We start from the raw sequence: 18,489 nt of genomic DNA on the forward strand, positions 1-18,489 counted from the left end.
ATAGGTGATACTCCGGATCAGGTGGGCAGGATGATGGCTTGATGCATGCAGGACCGTGTTACCCGTGGTGGTTTTACGGTGCAGCCTGGTCTGCAATTTCCCTTCCTCAATGTGTACCTCCACATCAAGAAAGTTAACATGGCTTTCACTAATTGCCCCAGTAAACTGTAAGATTAGGTTGTTAACATTGATTTCAGAGATAAACTGCTCGGCCTCATTCCTTGATCCTCTCCAGATCAAGAAGAGGTCATCAATGAACCTGTATAATGACACTATGTTGTTTTTCACTGTATCAGCAAACACGATTCCTAGGACCTGCTCCTCCCACAGCCCCATGTGCAAGCACGCGTAGCTGGGGGAGAAGCAGGCCCCCATCGCAACTCCTCTCAACTGCTGAAAAACTGGATTCTGGAACAAAAAATAATTGTTTGTGAGGCACACCTAAATCATATCAGTGATCATGGCATTATGCTCTATATATATATATTTGTATATATATATATATATACGCACTGGGCAAGTAGGATTTCCAAGCCGTGCCCCCACCAAATGGATTCCTATGGTTGGGAGGTTGAAGCGGTTGGGGACTGGAGGAAGCACCGCTGTTCCAGTGGCACAATGACAGTGGGGCTCTGCAAAACATCGTAGCGCTAATCCCCCCTTCCCGCAATACCTACCAGAAAATGACACTGCATGCTGGGACTTGTATGCGCTGCTTACCAGGCGAAATACAAGAGGTATAGGCGACTGGAAAAGACTACTGGGGGAGGAGCTGCGCTCTTCGAATCAGAATAGGGCAGGACATTTAAGCTCAGATACACGCCTGTATCCTGAAATACTTACACCTGGCGCTGAAGAAGGCAGAAGTACGCCGAAATGCATTCGCCATAGAGGGTGATACAGAACTACCACGACCTGTGCTGCAGAATAAAGGCGCTTCCAAAATATTCCCCTGTTGTGGCCTTTCTCTTTTCCGAAGGAGGTTCTGGACATATATATATATATATATATATATATTTATAACCTACTGGCGTAGTTAGGACCTAGTTACCATAGGAAAATCGCAACATACTATTCCCATACACTTTGGCGCCGATTGACGAATGTTCGCGAAATTTTTCAAAAGTTATGGCCCGCTCTGGTCCGCTCCTATCTTGAAAGTTTCGGGGTCATTCGGCAAGCGGGGGCAGAGAAATAGGCGGTGGTCCCAAAACGTGTTTTCCCCATGCAATTTTCTATAGGATGCTTTAGACACGGCTACAGCCCGAAGTGCTGAACGAATTACACCAAATTTGGCAAAAAGGTAGCCCTTGGTTCAGAAAGAGCCCTTTTTGTTAAATGGTGTAAATCCGTTCAGTAGTTGCTGACAAAATCAAAATTAAAAAAAGTTATATAACTAGAGGGTTGCAGGATCCGCGCACCCTCCCCATTACGAGTTTCATGCTAATTGGCTGTCAACACTCCAAATCAGGAAGTGTTGGCAGCCATCTTGTGCCTTGGTAGAACCAAGGCTCAAGACATCAGGAAAAGAAACGCAAAAGAAAAAAAAGAAAAGGGGGCAGGGCAAAAACACCCTGACCTCCTAGGCCTGCTTAGGAGGTCCCAAAAAAAATATATATTTTTTTTAAACCGCAGGATGCGTGATGGATGCGTGCTGGATGCGCGGATCTTGCCGCAAAAAAAAAAACAACGAAGCGCAGGCTCCTGCGCCTCATTAATAATTAGCCCCCGGGTGGACCAAGTCCCAGAGGCAATGTTTATATTATAATGGGGGGCCCAAAGGGGCGCCCTGGGGACCGCCACCCCCCCAGGGCTTTTCAAAAGTATTTGCAGGGGGCTCACTGCCCCCCCCGCAGCCCCGGGGACCTCCGCCCCCGGGGATTGGATAATAAATTGGTGGGGGGCTCAAAGGCCCCCCAAGTCATGGGGACTGCCACCCCCTGGGGCTTTTATAAAATATTTGCGGGCGCACATGGGTCCCCGCTGTCCCGGGGACCGGAACCCCGGGGCTTGTTTTTTATTAAAAAAAAAGATAAATACCTGTGTGGGGGGGCACGAACCACCCCACATGCCCCGGGGAACTCGACCTCCCCGGGGCTCTAATTATTTAAATTGGGGGGTCGTGACGGAACCCCAAGCCCCGGGGACCACCACCCCCCTGGGCTTTGCGAATGTTGGGAGGAGGTCCACGTGCCCCCCCCCCCTCCTGGAGCCCTCGATGGCCCTGGGGACTGCCACTCCCCAGGGCCGGCTCCTGCAGTGTCCCTGGGTGCCCACCCAAGGGACACTGCTGTTTGCTATGGAAGGGCGGGAGCCGCGCGGCTCCCGCCCTGCCATAGCAAACTCTGGTTTGGTTTTTGGAGGAGAGAGCAGGGAAACCTGCTCTCTCTTTTAAAAACCAAACCTGATTGCTTTTCCACACGGGGAGCTGCATCTTAGCAGCTCCCCATGTGGAAAAGCAATGCCGGCTCCTGCAGGAGGCGGACCGTAGGGGGATTAGGGTCCCCAACAGAGAGGGCCAGCCTCTGGGGATGGGGTCCCCGGGGCTATTAGTGGCCCGGGAGGGGGGCCATGCGGTCCCCCCTCCTCAAAAATTATAAAATAAAATAAAATACAAGGCCGGCCCCGGGGAATGTGGGCAATGCAGGAAAATGCAAGACCTATTGCACACAAGTAAATAAAATATAGAAAGTGATGTCTCAATGGACATAAGTCAATTCAAGTGTCAACATGTGAAGATAAGGAAAACGATGGGTTGTACGATTCCTCTTCTAATGGTGATGATAACCAGCCGACACGTGTTTCGTCGCTAAGCAGTAACAGTGCTTACACGACTCCTCAGGGCTGGGGAGGATACAAAATACATAATGCAATTCATGGTGACCTAACAATGAATATCATGTTTTCTTAGTTTGTTGATTCTAGTGCAGGTGCAGGGTGCAGGGTGAAAATCGTAATAGTTGAAGGTGACTATCTAGTGGAAGCACACAAAATCGTATCGTCGTCCGGTGTGGAAATCAACCAGTGAGAGTGAATGTGGGTACAAATAGGATAGTAGTGCAGAGGGAGTACGTCTGTGTCGCAAGAGAATTGCAGATTAAAAAGGTGTTCGTGTGAAGAAATGAAAAATCTAAACCCCGTAACTGAAATGATCGGGCGGGAGGGACAAGTGAAGACTGGATAAAGGATTCCGATCGGTGTGCACAGGTTCAAAAATTGTTGGGATAAGAAAGTGCGCTTCCTACCTGTAGCAGATGGGTACTGGACCACAGGTCTGTAGCGTTACCGAAAGGGAAGGAACAAAGGGGCAAAAAAGAGTTCAACGCCAGAACTGGATGGCAAGGTGACATATAGTACTGAAAATGGATTTAAAATTAGACCCTGAGATTTAAAGAGTAAAAATCATAATAAATATATATATATATTTTTTTAAAAGAATTAACCGAAAGAGGTAAATAAAGAAATTGAGGCTCACCGCTGTGCCGGTGATAATTCCGACCCGGCCCCGCTCGAGACCAGGTTATATTTTTTCAGACCATCAGGTATGTTGTCCAAAAGTCATTAAGAAGTTCATGCGATGAAAAAGCTGGATGTAGACAAATTTGAAAGGTCATTGTGTTTTATCAAGTTCGCAGGGCAATGGTGACAGTAAGTCATTATGAAACTTCTTGACAGTATCGTTAATAGGTATCTCACCTTGAAGTTAGGTTAATGGTGCTCAGGGTCGTAATCTAGGAAGTGGTATCGCACGAAGGTGAATGCATCCACTCGGTTGGTTATGGTCAGTAACTGGACATATCCACTCGATAAGTAGTATTATATCATATCCAGGGATGGAAACTAAATAAAAGAGAAAAGGAGCAGGAGCGTCAGTATGCCCACTCCAGTGCACAAATGTGTGAACATTTGCATGAGCATGGTGTTCTAGATCGGAAAAAGTTCAAGACTGGTTATTGCCGTTGTGGCAACCAATACGCTAGCGATAGATGACTATCGTAAATAAAGAAACGATCGAGCAACTAATGTGACTTACCCGAGTAGCGCAGGGAAAGCCGGCAGGACGAGTGCTCCCGCAGAATGGTTCCAGGTACGGACACGTGGTGCCGATCCGGAAGTGTTTAAATAGTCTAAGAAAGGCCCGTGTGTAAGAAGACTAGAACGTTAGTTCAGCAGGAAGTGGGTACATCTTCCTAAAACTCAGCAATTACGTCATGCTGTATAGTAAGGAGCGAGACGGGTAAAAGGAACAGACTATAACTTGATCGTCTTAAAGAAAGAAAAATGAAAAAAATATAGTAAATAACATGCAAACGTGCCCGGTCATGCAACCGATCTACACCATGCAGTGGGGTCGATAATACAATCTATTCAAAACTGTACATAATGCAAATATGCCAAGGACTTACTGCGCACATATTAGATGAATGATAAAATGAGAAAAATACATGGTGGTTATTTAGAGCTGCCAATTGGATCGATAGCAAATCAATGTGATCGTTATGGCTATTAGCATAAGTTTGGAGTGAATGCAATACCATTCAAAAGTCAGTTCGTTTTTCATACATAGTGAGACTAAATATGGGGGGCCACTAAAATAGTTGCAAAAGAAACCCCATTTAACACTCATTGAGGGTGTAACTGAACGTAGGACTAATATTGTGGGTACAGTTATACACAATCGGTAAAAGGTCCATCAACTGCAGAGGATAACAAAAATTAGTGTATATATCAGAGCTCCACATTTTGTACCTATAAATGCAGGAAGGAAGAACTATTAGATTAGTTCCCTACGAAGTATTGCATCTCTTGGTCAAAATTCAAACCATGGGACACCGTACGAAGGCGGAGAATCCACATAGCTCCCAGACGTCTCAGTTTAAGTTCTCTGTTCCCACCTCGTACTCCAATTGGTACAGTGTCAATTGCATAGAATGAGATTTGCTTATCCAGGGTTTGATCATAGCACGCGGCTGCGTGCAAAGCAACAGGGTACTTAGGATCCTGTTTATGTATAGCTCTAATGTCTTCGGCTATTCTTTCTTTAAGGGGGCGGATGGTGCTGCCCACGTAAATTTTCTTACATTTGCACTCAATGATGTATACTACATAGCGAGTAGTGCAATTGATATTAGTCCTGATGATATATTTCTCTCCATTAGGGTCATGAAATTCAGTAGTCTGACACATGGAACAGAAACCGCACTTGTAGAAACCTGTATTACGTTTGGTTAGCCAGTCTTTAGTTAGGTTGATACGAGGGATTGTCGGGCTCAGCCTGTTTCTCAGAGTTCTGCCTCTCCTATAGGTGATTTGTGGATGAACACCTATAAAGTCTTGGGTGTTTTTGTCTGACCTAAGGATGTTCCAATGTCTAGTAAAAGTTCTACGAAGTGCTTGGTGATGGCTGTTGAAGTCAGTGATCATGCGAATTGTCCCAGATCCAATCTTCTTGTCGATGTGCTTGTTCTTCAGTGTGTCTACTCTTTTAATTTTCATGACCCGAGTAGTAGCTGTCTTGAGTAGGTCATCAGAATATCCTCTTTTCTTGAAACGTTCCTGCATTTCCTTTAATGTCTCTTTGAAATCTTTGTCATCACTGCAGTTTCTGCGAGCTCTAAGAAATTCACCAAATGGAATAGTGCTAATCTGATGGGATGGGTGAGCACTACTAGCGTGCATAATCGCATTACAGGCAGTGTTTTTTCTGAATAGTTTGCTGTGAAGCTTATTATCTGAAATATAGATTTCCAAGTCTAGAAATTCAATTCTGTCAAGGCTGGCTGCCATGGTGAAACTCATGTCCCATGTGTTGTGGTTCAAGTATTTGTGGAATTCCATCAAGTGTTCATGTGTACCAGACCAGATCAGTAGACAGTCATCTATGTATCTTCCCCAAAATACTATAGAATCTATAAATGTTGCTCCCTTTGTGCTCCAGATGAGGTCATTCTCAAGTGCGCCCATGAACAGATTGGCGAACGAAGGGGAAAATTTGGAGCCCATGGCGACCCCTTTGATTTGTCTGTACCATGAGTTGTTGAACATGAATACATTGTTCCTTAAGATGAGTTCCATCATGGAGACCAGCATGTTGGTATGTTGCCACATAGTGGCGGGTCGATTCTGTAAAGTTTTGGTTACAACTTCCAATCCTAGTTCAGGTTTAATGCTAGTGTACAGAGCTACCACATCCATAGTAACTAGAAAATTGCCTGGCTGCCATTGAAGATCAGAAAGTACGCTCAATATATGTTTTGTATCTTGGATGAAAGACGGTAGATTCCGTACCAGGGGCCCTAAGAATAAGTCAACGTATTCCGCTATTCTTTCTGTTGGACCCCCTATACCAGAAATAATAGGTCGTCCAGGAGGGAAAGGGAGATGTTTGTGTACCTTAGGCAAGGTGTAAAGCCAAGGATAGGAGGGTTTGAGTATTTTCATGTATAGATACTCATCATCATTGATAAGGCCATTTTCTTTCCACGTTACAAGAAATCTATTGATGTTGGTGGTAAGGGATGCTATGGGATTGTGATCCAGGCACTCGTAACATGTGCTATCTTGTAATTGACTTAGAATTTCATTATCATAGTCTGTTTTGTCCATAATAACAACATTACCTCCCTTGTCTGCTTCCCTTATGATAATATCATGATCTTTTGTGAGGGTATTCAAGGCTGTACGTTCCCCTGTTGTTAAGTTGTCTTTATATCTGAAAGTGCGTACGTTTCTTTTGTAGTCTAGTTTATCAATGTCCTCCAATACTCTTTTATAGAAGCTATCAATTGAGTTGCCTCCTGGTAGAGTAGGGATCCATTTAGATTTGGATTTGAGCCCACTAACGTCTGATTCTATGTTAAGTGGGCAATGCAGCCCCCCTCCAAATAAAATAAAAAATTAAATAATGGCCATTTCCCCGGGGCCGATTATGGCCTCGGGAGGGGAGCCATGTGGTCCCTTCTGATTTTTTTAATTAAAATATTACATAGAAGTCAAGCCCTGGGGGATGGTGTCCCCAGGGCCAATAAAATAGAAAAAGAAGAGGGGCCACACAGCCCCCCTTCTTAAAGAAATACATTTAAAAAAAAGACCGGCATCGCGCCGGAGGTCAGCCCCCTATCTGCAGCACTCGGTAACTAATTCCCCTTCAATACTGGTGATCCCTGGGGGCTAACTAGCCCACCAGGAACCTCCAGTATGCGCCAGGGAGCTGCATCGCTGAGAGGTGTTCAGAGGCCACGCACCTTTTTACACCTCTCTGCAACTCAGCCCTGTGGCGCTTAATGGAGGTACCTGGTGGGCTAGTTGCACCCCAGGGGCCCTCAGGATTCAAGGGGAGTTAATCCTCCATCTTAAAACACGCAACAGGTCGCGTTTGCACAGTGGTGAAGGGAGGAGGCGGGACCTGAGGTGACATGTGCAAACACACCCTGTGGTGTGTTTTAAGTTGGGGAATTAATTCCTCTTCAATCCTGAGGGCCCCTAGGGGGCCCCAGGGGGCCAACTAGCCCACCAGGTACCTCCAGTAAGCGCCACCGAGCTGCGTTGCAGAGTGTTGTAAAAAGGGGCGTGGCCTCTGAACACCTCTCTGCAACGCAGCTGTTTGGCGCATACTTGAGGTACCTGGTGGGCTAGTTGGTCCCCAGGGACCCTCAGGATTGAAGAGGAATTAATTCCCCAACTTAAAACACTCTACAAGGCGTGTTTGCAGACATGTCACCGAAGGCCCCACCCCCTTCCTTCACCATTGTGCAAACGCACCCCCTGGCAAGTTGTAAGTTGGGGAATTAAGTCCCCTTCAATACTGAGGGTCCCTGAGGGCCAACTAGCCACCAGTACCTCCAGTATGCGCCAGGGAGATGCGTTGCAGAGAGGTGGTCCGGGCTGTGCCCCTTTTTACACCTCTCTGCAACGCAGCTCTGTGGCGCTTACTGGAGATACCTAGTGGGTAGTTGGACCCTAGGGACCCTCAGGATTCAAGGGGACTTAATCTCCCAACTTAAAACAAACATAGGGCGTGTTTATACAGTGGGGAAGGGAGTGGACGGGGACTGAGGTCTCGGGATTGAAGAGGAATTAATTCCCCAACTTAAGACGCGCCATAGGGCTTGTTTGCAGACATGTCACCTCAGGCCCCGCCCCCTTCCTTCACCATTGTGCAAACGCACCCCTGCGAGTCGTAAGTTAATTCCCCTTCAATACTGAGGGTTCTTGAGGGCCAACTAGCCCACCAGGTACCTCCAGTATGCGCCAGGGAGCTGCGTTGCAGAGAGGTGTTCAGAGGCCACGCCCCTTTTTACACCTCTCAGCAACGCAGCACAGTGGCACTTACTGGAGGTCCCTAGTGGCATAGTTGGACCCAAGGGACCCTCAGAATTCAAGGGGACTTAATCTCCCAACTTAAAACGAACATAGGGCGCGTGTATACAGTGGGGAAGGGAGTGGACGGGGACTGAGGTGACGTGTGCAAACACGCACTGTGGCACGTTTTAAGTTCAGGAAATAATTCCCCTGCAATCCTGGGGGACTCTGGGGGCTAACTGGCCCACCAGGTGCTTCCAGGCAGTGCCACTGTGCTGCGTTGCAGAGAGGTGGTCCAGGCCATGCCCCTTTTAACACCTCTCTGCAATGCAGCTCTGTGGCGTTTACTGGAGGTACCTGGTGGGCTAGTTGGACCCAAGGGACACTCAGGATTCAAGGGGACTTTATCCCTCAAATTAAAACGGCCACAGGGCGTGTTTGCACACATGTCACTTCAAGTACCCCCCTCCCTTCACCAGTGTTCAAACACGCCCTGTGGCTTGTTTAAAGAGGTTGTTTTAATCCCCCTGCCCCATTATGTACTAGGGTCTTACAGAGGAGGTCATGGTAATCACAGGGGTACCCCAACGCATAGTGTTCCCTAGTGTATGTAGGTGTTTTCACTGTATTCTAAGTGTCTTTCAGCATAGCAGCATAGCACTGGTTCTAGGCCTGGTTAGTCAGATTCAGTTACCATCAGTACCCGTCAGAAAAAGCTGTGGCTACAGGAGGACGTTCTGCTCATCTGTTGGTTCTTCCTTTACATCTCTTCTTCCTGCACTTTTCTTTGTGTTTGTGGACTTCTGTTGCTTTTTGCTGCATTTCTTTTTTTTCTTTCTGTGCGTTTTTTCTTTCTTCACATGTCCTACCTCTGTAGGCATAGTTTGAAACTAGCATTTAAAAAACCTTTGAAATTCACTGAAAAAAACAGGTTTCAGGCATGTTATAGTAAGAAATTAGCATTTAAAAAAACCTTAGAAATTCACAAAAAAAACCATAGGGGTCTGGGGTGTTATAGTTAGTTGGACATTTTACTCGTACAAAACCATTGAAACTTCCCCATTATAGTTATGTCAGCTAACTATAACTCGCGCGCCCGCAATGCACTGCTGATGACGTCACATATTACTTCACTTATGACATGGTCAGTGACATCACTCATGACATCACTCATGACATCACAAATGACATCAGTGCAGCTGGTGCGTTAATGGCATGTAAAAGGCAAGCCTCTTTGCTCCTGTCCACACCTAGACCAGGACCAGAGAATTTGAGGTTAAATCAGAGGTAAGCACAGACTACCTATGCTATTTACAATATGCTCCCTCCTACTGTATCCAGACCTTGAAAACATTTAGCATAAATATCTAATTTTAATGTGCAACCAAGCTCCCAAATGCATTTCTGCCAAAGCTGTGTTCAGTAAGAGTGTCTGTAAAATGACAAATGGGTCAACCAGTTAGGTGCTTAATCTTTATTGTGCGCTTTTAAACACCAGGAGCCATAATATACATTTTGCCCTGGGAGTGCAACGGGTGAGTGTACCTGCTTTGTGCACCCATAGGGCACAAAATACTACTGAAGTGGCTGCAGGCACTTGTGCGTCCCATTCTGTAATACTGATAGCGCTGGTGCACATGTAGCGTCAGTGCTATCATGAGACCGCGTTCCCTTATTTGCATGGAGGCGTTGCACCATGCAAATGAGGGAATCACATTGCCTCTGCGCCTGCATTGCATTACCGACATGCACACAGTTGCAAACATGCCTTTAGGAGGCACACTCAAAGTGTGAAACAGGAGGACTCCCTAAATGTCTCCTCAATATGGTTAGCAGGGCTGTGGGTCAGAGTTCCTGGCAGCCGTGACACATTTTCGTTCACAATGTTTAATAGTTTATTAGTGTGTTCAAATATTTACCTCTGCAAGAAGGAAGCTTTGGATACCATCCAAAGTAATAGCACTGGACTTTGTCAGCTCCATCCAATTTTAATCTTTCTTGACATTTAAGTTTTGCAACATCGCCATTTTTAAAGCTCCTTGTGTGTCCTCTGGAACCAACATTTAGTGAGCATGTAATTTCTGAAAAGCAACAAAGAAAGAATTTCTTTGTAGGCGAGAAACTAGACTCTGACATGGAAATGACAGTACAACCAAATGGTAGCTTTATGTATAGGAAGAAAAGTACTATTAAGGGTACAGTTGGCAAGAAAATCTGTATAGTGCTTTTCAAACTAAGCAAATGTGAAAGTTAATTATAGGATTAACACCACTGGCCCTACACTGAGATATGTTGAAGAAGATGGAACTGCTGTTTATGGCTGGGTAAACACCTCTGTTGTATGAGGGTCATCCTATAGGGTCCTAAATAACCATATTTCTCTTGTGGATGATGGAGAATGCAGTCTGCAGCGTGCCTTTAAAATCCAGAAAATCCCCTCAATTTCCTCTGTATTTAAATCTCATGGAACAAAGTTGTGGTTTTATGGTTCACTACTAATCTGGATGTCATATAGTTGTTCTTGGGTACATACAATGCTTTTGACACCCTCTCCCATTGCATCCTAATCACAAGACTCCACAATGCCAGCATCTGCGACAAGGCACTGGACTGGATCCACTCCTTCCTGACAGGCCGAACGCAGTGAGTCAGACTACCCCTGTTCCTCTCAGAACCTACAGAGGTCAGCTGCGGAGTGCCCCAGGGCTCCTCCCTGAGCCCCACCCTCATCAACATCTACATGGCTCCCCTCGCAGCCATCATCAGAAGCCGCGGACTCAGCATAGTCTCCTAAGCTGACGACACCCAGCTGATCATCTCCCTCACCAATGATCTCACAGCAGAGAGAATCAACTTTTACAACGGAATGAAGGCGGTTGCTACCAGGATGCAAGACAACTGCTTCAAACTCAACTCATACAAGACCGAAGCACTCATCCTGGGACCCACCCCCTCAGCCTGGGACGACTCCTGGTGGCCTGTGGCACTAGGAACCCCTCCTATCCCTGCGGGCCTTGAACGCAACCTTGGTATCATACTGGACTCTTTGCTCTCAAAGACAGCCAAATCAACGCAATATCCCCATCCTGTTTCCACACGTTCTACCTGCTTTGAAAGACATTCAGATGGCTCCCCACAAAATCCAGAAAGACAGTCACCCACCCACTCATCACTAGTTGATTTGACTGCGGCAACACACTATACACCGTCATCACCCAGAAACAGCTCGGGAAACTACAGATTGTCCAAAACGCCGCAGCCAGACTGGTCCTTGACATCCCCCGCCACAGCCACATGACACAACACCTTTGACAACTGTACTGGCTCCCTGCAAACAAGAGAATCCCCTTAAACCTCCTCACACATGCCTACAAGGCTCTCCATGATGTAGGACCAAAATATCTGAACCAATGCCTCGCTTTCCACACATCCACCAGACAACTCTGCGCCACCCAACTTGCCATGGCCTCAGTCCTGCGGATCCACAAGACCAGAACTGGAGGAAGCTTCTTCTCCTACCTCGCCGCCAAGACCTGGAACACCCTGCCCCTTCACCTCAGGCACTCCACGATGTTGACCCAGTTAAGGAAGGACCTCAAGACCTGGCTCTTCGACTGAACCTCCACACCCAGACAGATCATCAGCCCCGGTCCCCACCCCCCAGTGCGTTTAGACCCTCACAGGGAATAAGCTGCGCTTTACAAACCCCTGATTGATTGATTGATTGATTGATTGATTGACTATATAGTGTTTCTGCACAGCTCACTCGGCGAGATTTTATGTTTCTGAGTAGCTTCAGTAAAGGGCTTTAAGCCCCGACCCCCTTTTTCATTGGCCGGAGTCATGGCCAGCCATTGGAGCTCGCAGAGGAGATGGGAGCAGCATCCGCGCGGAGTCCCTCTCTGAACAGCCAACGCCGGCCATTGACAGCTCTAACCTGGGCACACGCGAGCACCCCGTCCCGAAGGCACCATGGGCGGATCATCATCCAGCCAGCTGGACGAGAGCAAGTGCGCCTACATGCGAGGTACGTCACTTTCGGGCGGGTGGCAGGGAGAGAGAACTAGCCTTAGTCTATCCAGTGTGTCAGCGCCGTTTATAAATGCAAATAAAATGCGTCCCTTCTTAATATTCTGTCACAGCTCTTTGCAGGGCTGGTGCTATCAAATGCACAACAGGTTGATGCAGTGGCGCCAAGATCAGCCGCCTTGTGCCGCGGAGGGCAGGGATGTCACGAAACCCAGATCATCATATCCTATACGTTACACTGCTTGATTGAAATATCACTGTAACTGCATTTACTGCTGCTGGGCTTTTAATGAGGCGTTTTTCAACATTTCACAGCAGACCTGCCGTACGGAAATTTGCTCTTGTGTCTGAGCAGGACAGCTATTGCTGCACTTTAAGAGTGAAGTGCTGGCATTGTGCAGCAAGCCAGCTGTGCTCCGAATAGCAAGGGTCGGGTCCTACCCCACCACGGGTCAGGTCCCACCGGCAGGGCTGTTATACTCGTGAGGAGACAGGATACGCACTACTCAGCAGGCCTGTTGCACTTTTATGTGAGAGTCTTGGCACTTCTCAGCCACAGTAGCATACACACTGTCAACGGGGCAGTGACCACACTTGTGCACAGAGTTTGTATGCCTCAAAATAAGCAGTACATGTGCTTCCAAGCAGAGCTGCTGTACTACTATTGGGACAGTAGAATCTGTTCTAGGTAAGGCTGCTGTGCTTTTAATGGGACAGTAGTGTCTTTTCCCGGCAGGGCTGCTATACATATAATGGCTAGTAGTGGCACGGTTGCTATACTTTCAGTGGGACAGTAGCAGCTGTTCCTGGCAGAGCTGCTGTCCTTTATTGGGGTTGTAGTGTTGCTTCCCGCAGGGCTGCTACATGTTTGATGGGACAGAAGTGTCTCTTCTCGGCAGGGCTGCTGTACGTATAATGTAACAAAGCTAGCACGGCCAGCATGTGTATTATTAATTTATGTGACAAAACCAACACTGCTCATCCGGTCAGGCTCTGTCCCATAAATGTATATTGTGCCCTTGCTATACATTTAATGGGACCGTCTAGAGTGTCTCAGCAGGTCTGCCCTGGTTTGAATGGGACAGTGTATAAAAATAACAAAAGTCAATGAAAAAGGATATGTCCTCTCCTCTAAATACCTCCGTGCCGCTCCGTGGAATGATCCCACGGAGCGGCACGGAGGTATTTAGAGGAGAGAGCATATCCTGTTTTATTGACTCATTTGAGGAAACCTCCCCTTCGATGCAAGCTCATGAGGCCTGACTATCATTTCAAGTAGTATACCAATTCGGTCATTTTTACTACCAGGGGCTATTCTACTCCTTTTATCAGACTTGCCTATTTTTGCAGTCTGATTTTTGAAAGATATGCATATTACATATTGAATATGCTACTTACCAGTATGCATCTGTTCTTGGCATGTAGGGCTGCTAACATTCATATCTTAGCATTAGATCGCCGCCTAGTGTTGGGTCCGGATGATCGCACATTGTTGTCCTGGAAGAGTCTTCGAAGTATCCTGAGATAGGTGGCTCCTCCCCTGGACTACAGTGCGCATGGGCATCGGCTCCATCCCCAGATTGTTTTTCGCCATTGTGGCAGAAGATGGAGTGAAAAGTGTAAAGGATGTCCATGCTAAAGACTTAATACAATAGTATATCTGCAGCTGCGACAGGCACCGGGGAGGAGGGTGGGCGATATGAATGTTAGCAGCCCTACATGCCAAGAACAGATGCATACTGGTAAGTAGCATATTCAGTTCGAGGCATGTGGGCTGCTAAATTCATATCTTAGCATAGAATACATAGCAGTCCCTCCATCAGCGGCGGTTGCCCGTGCCAGCTGCAGAAACCTGAAAAAGTGTTTTGAGAACAGCCTGTCCTACAGCAGCTTGCTGCTTGGAATGTACATCAACACAGTAGTGTTTTGTAAAGGTATGTGGTGTAACCCACGTGGCTGCTCTGCAAATGTCCTCTAAAGGGATGTTTCCTAGGAAAGCCATGGATGCCCCCAATTTGCGTGTGGAGTGCGCCCTTGGGGGTATCGTTAAAGTGCGCTTGGCCTTTTGATAACATATTTGGATGCACTTAACAATCCACCTGGCTATTCCCGCTTTGGAAATAGGGTTGCCTTTGTGTTGTGGTGAGAAGGCAACAAAAAGCTGTTTTGTTGTCCTAAAGTGTTGTGTCCTGTCTATGTAGTACATCAACGCCCTCCGTACATCTAAGGTATGGAGCATTCTTTCCGCCACCGTTTGTGGGTTTTGGAAGAATGCTGGCAAGTCAATAGTTTGGTTGAGATGAAACTGTGACACCACCTTCGGAAGGAATTTGGGGTTAGTACGTAGCACTACCCTATTTGGATGAATCTGAATGAATGGCTCTTGGATTGTGAGCGCTTGTAGCTCACTAACACGCCTCAATGACGTAATAGCAATTAGGAAAGCTACTTTCCACGTCAGGAACTGGAGTTCACACGAGTGCAGTGGCTCAAATGGTGGTCCCATCAGTCTGGTGAGGACCACATTGAGGTTCCACACCGGAGCTGGCGGTGTTCTTGGGGGAATGACTCGTTTCAGACCTTCAAGGAAAGCTTTAATGGCAGGCACTCTGAAGAGAGAGAGATGCTGCCTGTTCTGAAGATAAGCCGCTATGGCGGATAGATGTATCCGAATGGAAGTGTACGCAAGATTGCACTTGTAAAGGTGTAACAGATAGCAAATGATGTTAGGGATAGATGCATCGAGCGGGTGGATGTCATTGGCTGTACAGTAAATGACGAAACGCTTCCATTTTGCAGCATAGCATGCTCTGGTAGTTGGCCTCCTTGATGATGTTCATACATTCTGGAGGTAGGTTAAGGTAGCCAAACTCTAGGACTTCAGGAGCCAGATCGCCAGGTTGAGCTGTTGCGGATCTGGATGCTGAATTTCTCCATGGTTCTGCGTCAAAAGTCTGGGCGTGAGGCGCAGTCTTTGATGCGGCACCACTGATAGTTCGAGGAACGTGGTGTACCAGGCCTGGCGCGCCCACGTTGGAGCAACCAGGATGAGAGTCATCGAGTGTTGCCTTAGTTTTCTCGCCACCAGTGGTATCAGAGGTGTTGGCGGAAAAGCGTACGCAAATTTGCCTGACCAGTTCATCCATATCGCATTGCCTTGCGACTGTGGGTGAGGAAACCTGGCGGCAAAGTGTTGGCATTTTGCGTTTTCTTTTGTTGCAAACAGGTCTATCTCCGGATGACCACACTGCTGGAAGTACGGGTGGAGTACAGATGGGTGGAACTCCCACTCGTGCATTTGATGGCTGTACCTGCTGAGCAGATCCGCCATCTGATTGTCCTTTCCCGGGAGGTGTTCTGCCATGAGGAAGATGTTCCTCTGAATGGCCCACCGCCACATGCCCTGAGCCAGATGAGACAGCTGCGGCGAGTGGGTGCCCCCCTGCTTCTGAATGTAGTACATCGCGGTCATGTTGTCCGTCCGGACTAACACTACCTTGTTGCACAGATGTACAATGAAGGACTTGAGAGCCATGAAGATTGCCATCAGTTCTAGATAGTTGATGTGCATCTTCTGTTGCTGCTTCGTCCATAGTTCCTGCACTGTGTAATCGAGCACATGAGCTCCCCATCCCTGGAGAGATGCGTCCGTTGTCAGGATAATCTGTGGCACTGGCTCGTGGAACAGTCGGCCCTTGCAAAGGTTGTGTGGAGTCCACCAATGCAGAGAGTCGTATGCCCGACTGGTAACCAACACTAGGTCTGTCAATTGACCCCGAGCCTGTGTCCACTGATTTGCTAAGCACTCCTGGAGCGGGCGCATATGTAACCGTGCGTGAGGGACTATGAAGATGCAGGAGGCCATCATGCCTATCAACTGCATGAACACTCTCGCTGGAAGTGAGTGTTGTGGTCTGAACTTCTGGATTAGAGACAGCATGCTGTCTATCCTGACTTGGTTTGGCTGAGCCATGGCCGTCAGGGTATTGATCGTCGCACCTAGAAATTGCCGGACTTGTGCCGGTTGAAGATGCGACTTCGGGTAGTTCAATGAGAAACCTAGATTGTGAAGGAGGTGAATGGTAGTTGACATGTCTGCGGCGCCCTGTTGCTCCGACTTGGCTTGAACGAGCCAGTCGTCCAGGTAGGGGTAGACATGGATGTTCTGCCTCCTGAGGTGCGCCGCTACTGTCGCCAGACACTTGGTAAACACCCTCGGGGCTGTAGTGACTCCGAAGGGTAGGACCTTGAATTGGTAATGCTTGCCTTGGATAGTGAACCTGAGGTATTTCCTGTGGGACGGGTGTAGTGGAATGTGGAAATAAGCATCCTTGAGATCTAAGGTTGCTAAGAAGTCCCCTTGGTTTAACAAGGGAAGAATCTGTTGCAGTGTAAGCATATGGAAATGTTCTGACAGTATATACAGGTTGAGGGGACGTAGATCCAGAATGGGTCTGAGAGATCCGTCCGTCTTTGGAATAAGGAAGTACAGGGAATATACCCCCGTGCCTTCCTCTCCCACTGGCACGAGCTCGATTGCGCCTTTTTGCAGCATCGCCACTACTTCCTGCTGCAATAAGTGCAAATGCTCTGCGGACATAGGCCTTTGCCTTGGTGGAATGTTGGGTGGAGTGGATTTTAGCTCTAGACAATAACCGTACTGTACTAGTTGCCGCACCCACCTGTCTGTGGTGATCTTTCTCCAGACGGGCAGGAACTGCTGCAGTCTTCCCCCGACAGGTGTCAAGTGGTCGGGGGGCAGTGACAGAGAGTCACTGTTTTGTCGGGGTGGAGGAGCGGGAGTTGTTATTCCCTCTGCCGCGTCCCCTGGTGCTGTTTCCTCGGTAACCCCCTTTGTTTTGTTTGGTGTACGAGGATTGTGCTCCACCTCTCGCGAATTGCGACTGTTGACCCATCTGTCCTCTGGTGACTCCACGCGCACCTGAGCGACGAAAAGTGTTACCACGAAACTGTTGTGACTGGAGTGCCCCCATCGACTTAGCAGTTTCAGTGTCTTTCTTAATTTTTTCTAGGGTGGTGTCAACATCTGGACCAAACAGACTATCAGGATTGACTGGCTGATTAAGTATGGTTGTCTGAATATCTGGTTTAAACCCCGAGATGCGGAGCCACGCCTGTCGTCTCAGCATAACGCTAGTGTTGATAGCTCTAGCTGCTGTGTCTGCGGCGTCAAGTGCACACTTGATGGCTGCGTTGGAGATCAGCTTTCCCTCCTCAATAAGCAGTTTGGTGCCCTCTTGAAACTGTGGAGGCAGGTGTTGTATAATCTGTTATAGGGTGTCGTAATGCGCCCTATCGTAACGTGCTAAGAGTGCTTGTGTATTTGCAATGCGCCAAAAATTTGCGGCCTGTGCAGCTACTCTTTTGCCCCCTGCCTCTAGCACTTTGGACTCTTTATCCGGGGGAGGAGCTTCACCCGTCGTCTGGGAGTTGGCACGTTTCCTGGCATTTGCGACCACAAGAGAGTCCAGTGGCAACTGTCCCCGAATGTATGCGGGGTCTGCAGGTGCTGGTCTGTACTTCTTTTCAATACGTGGATTGACCACTCGTGCTCTGGTAGGCTCTTTAAATACGTCCGCAGCATGCTTGAGGATTCCTTTAAGCATAGGCAGCGTTTTCACTGTCCTTTCAGAGACTGAAAATGTGTCGAAAAGGAAGTCTTCTTCTACCGGGTCAGCATGCATGTCCACATCATGATTGGCTGCTGCCCTCTCAATTAGTGCATGAAAACCTGCTGAATCCTCTGTTGGGGATGCACGTGCGTTGAAAGGCTGCGGGTCATGCCCCACACTTTGGGTGCCCTGGTCACCAGTGTCATCATATGAATCAGGTTGTGCATCTGGTTCATTGATAGGGAAGGTGTATTGCTCATCCTCATCATACCCCTCACCCTCAGAGTGTTCTGGTGAGGGAGTAGGGCTCCGTCTTGGAGGAGGCTGGATAGGTTCCATGAGGCCTGAAGCGTCTAGGGGCACCCTTTTCTTCTTCAGTGGGATGACATAGGAGTCCACGGGCTCTGAAGTGATTTTCCTTTTATAAAGGGTCAATTTGCCTGTGTCAGCGTCGATAAAATGCTCTGAATCATCTTCTGATTCGAGTACCCGACCTGGAAGTGGGCTAGCCGTTGAAGAAACCGGC

General features: G+C 47.8%; 1 protein-coding gene across 2 annotated transcripts in view; it reads right to left on the reverse strand.

Moving 5' to 3' along the window:
* The window catches only part of LOC144755218 (complement factor H-like), a 1,175,739-nt gene that overhangs the window by 840,490 nt on the left and 316,760 nt on the right, over positions 1-18,489 (reverse strand). For both annotated transcript variants that reach the window (XM_078643916.1, XM_078643925.1), the window contains exon 11: positions 10,221-10,382. In XM_078643916.1, coding sequence (XP_078500042.1) covers positions 10,221-10,382 — 162 coding nt within the window. The remainder of the gene's footprint in view (positions 1-10,220; positions 10,383-18,489) is intronic.

The sequence above is a fragment of the Lissotriton helveticus genome, chromosome 1_1 (assembly GCF_964261635.1).
Source record: "Lissotriton helveticus chromosome 1_1, aLisHel1.1, whole genome shotgun sequence".
NCBI classification, from domain to species: domain Eukaryota; kingdom Metazoa; phylum Chordata; class Amphibia; order Caudata; family Salamandridae; genus Lissotriton; species Lissotriton helveticus.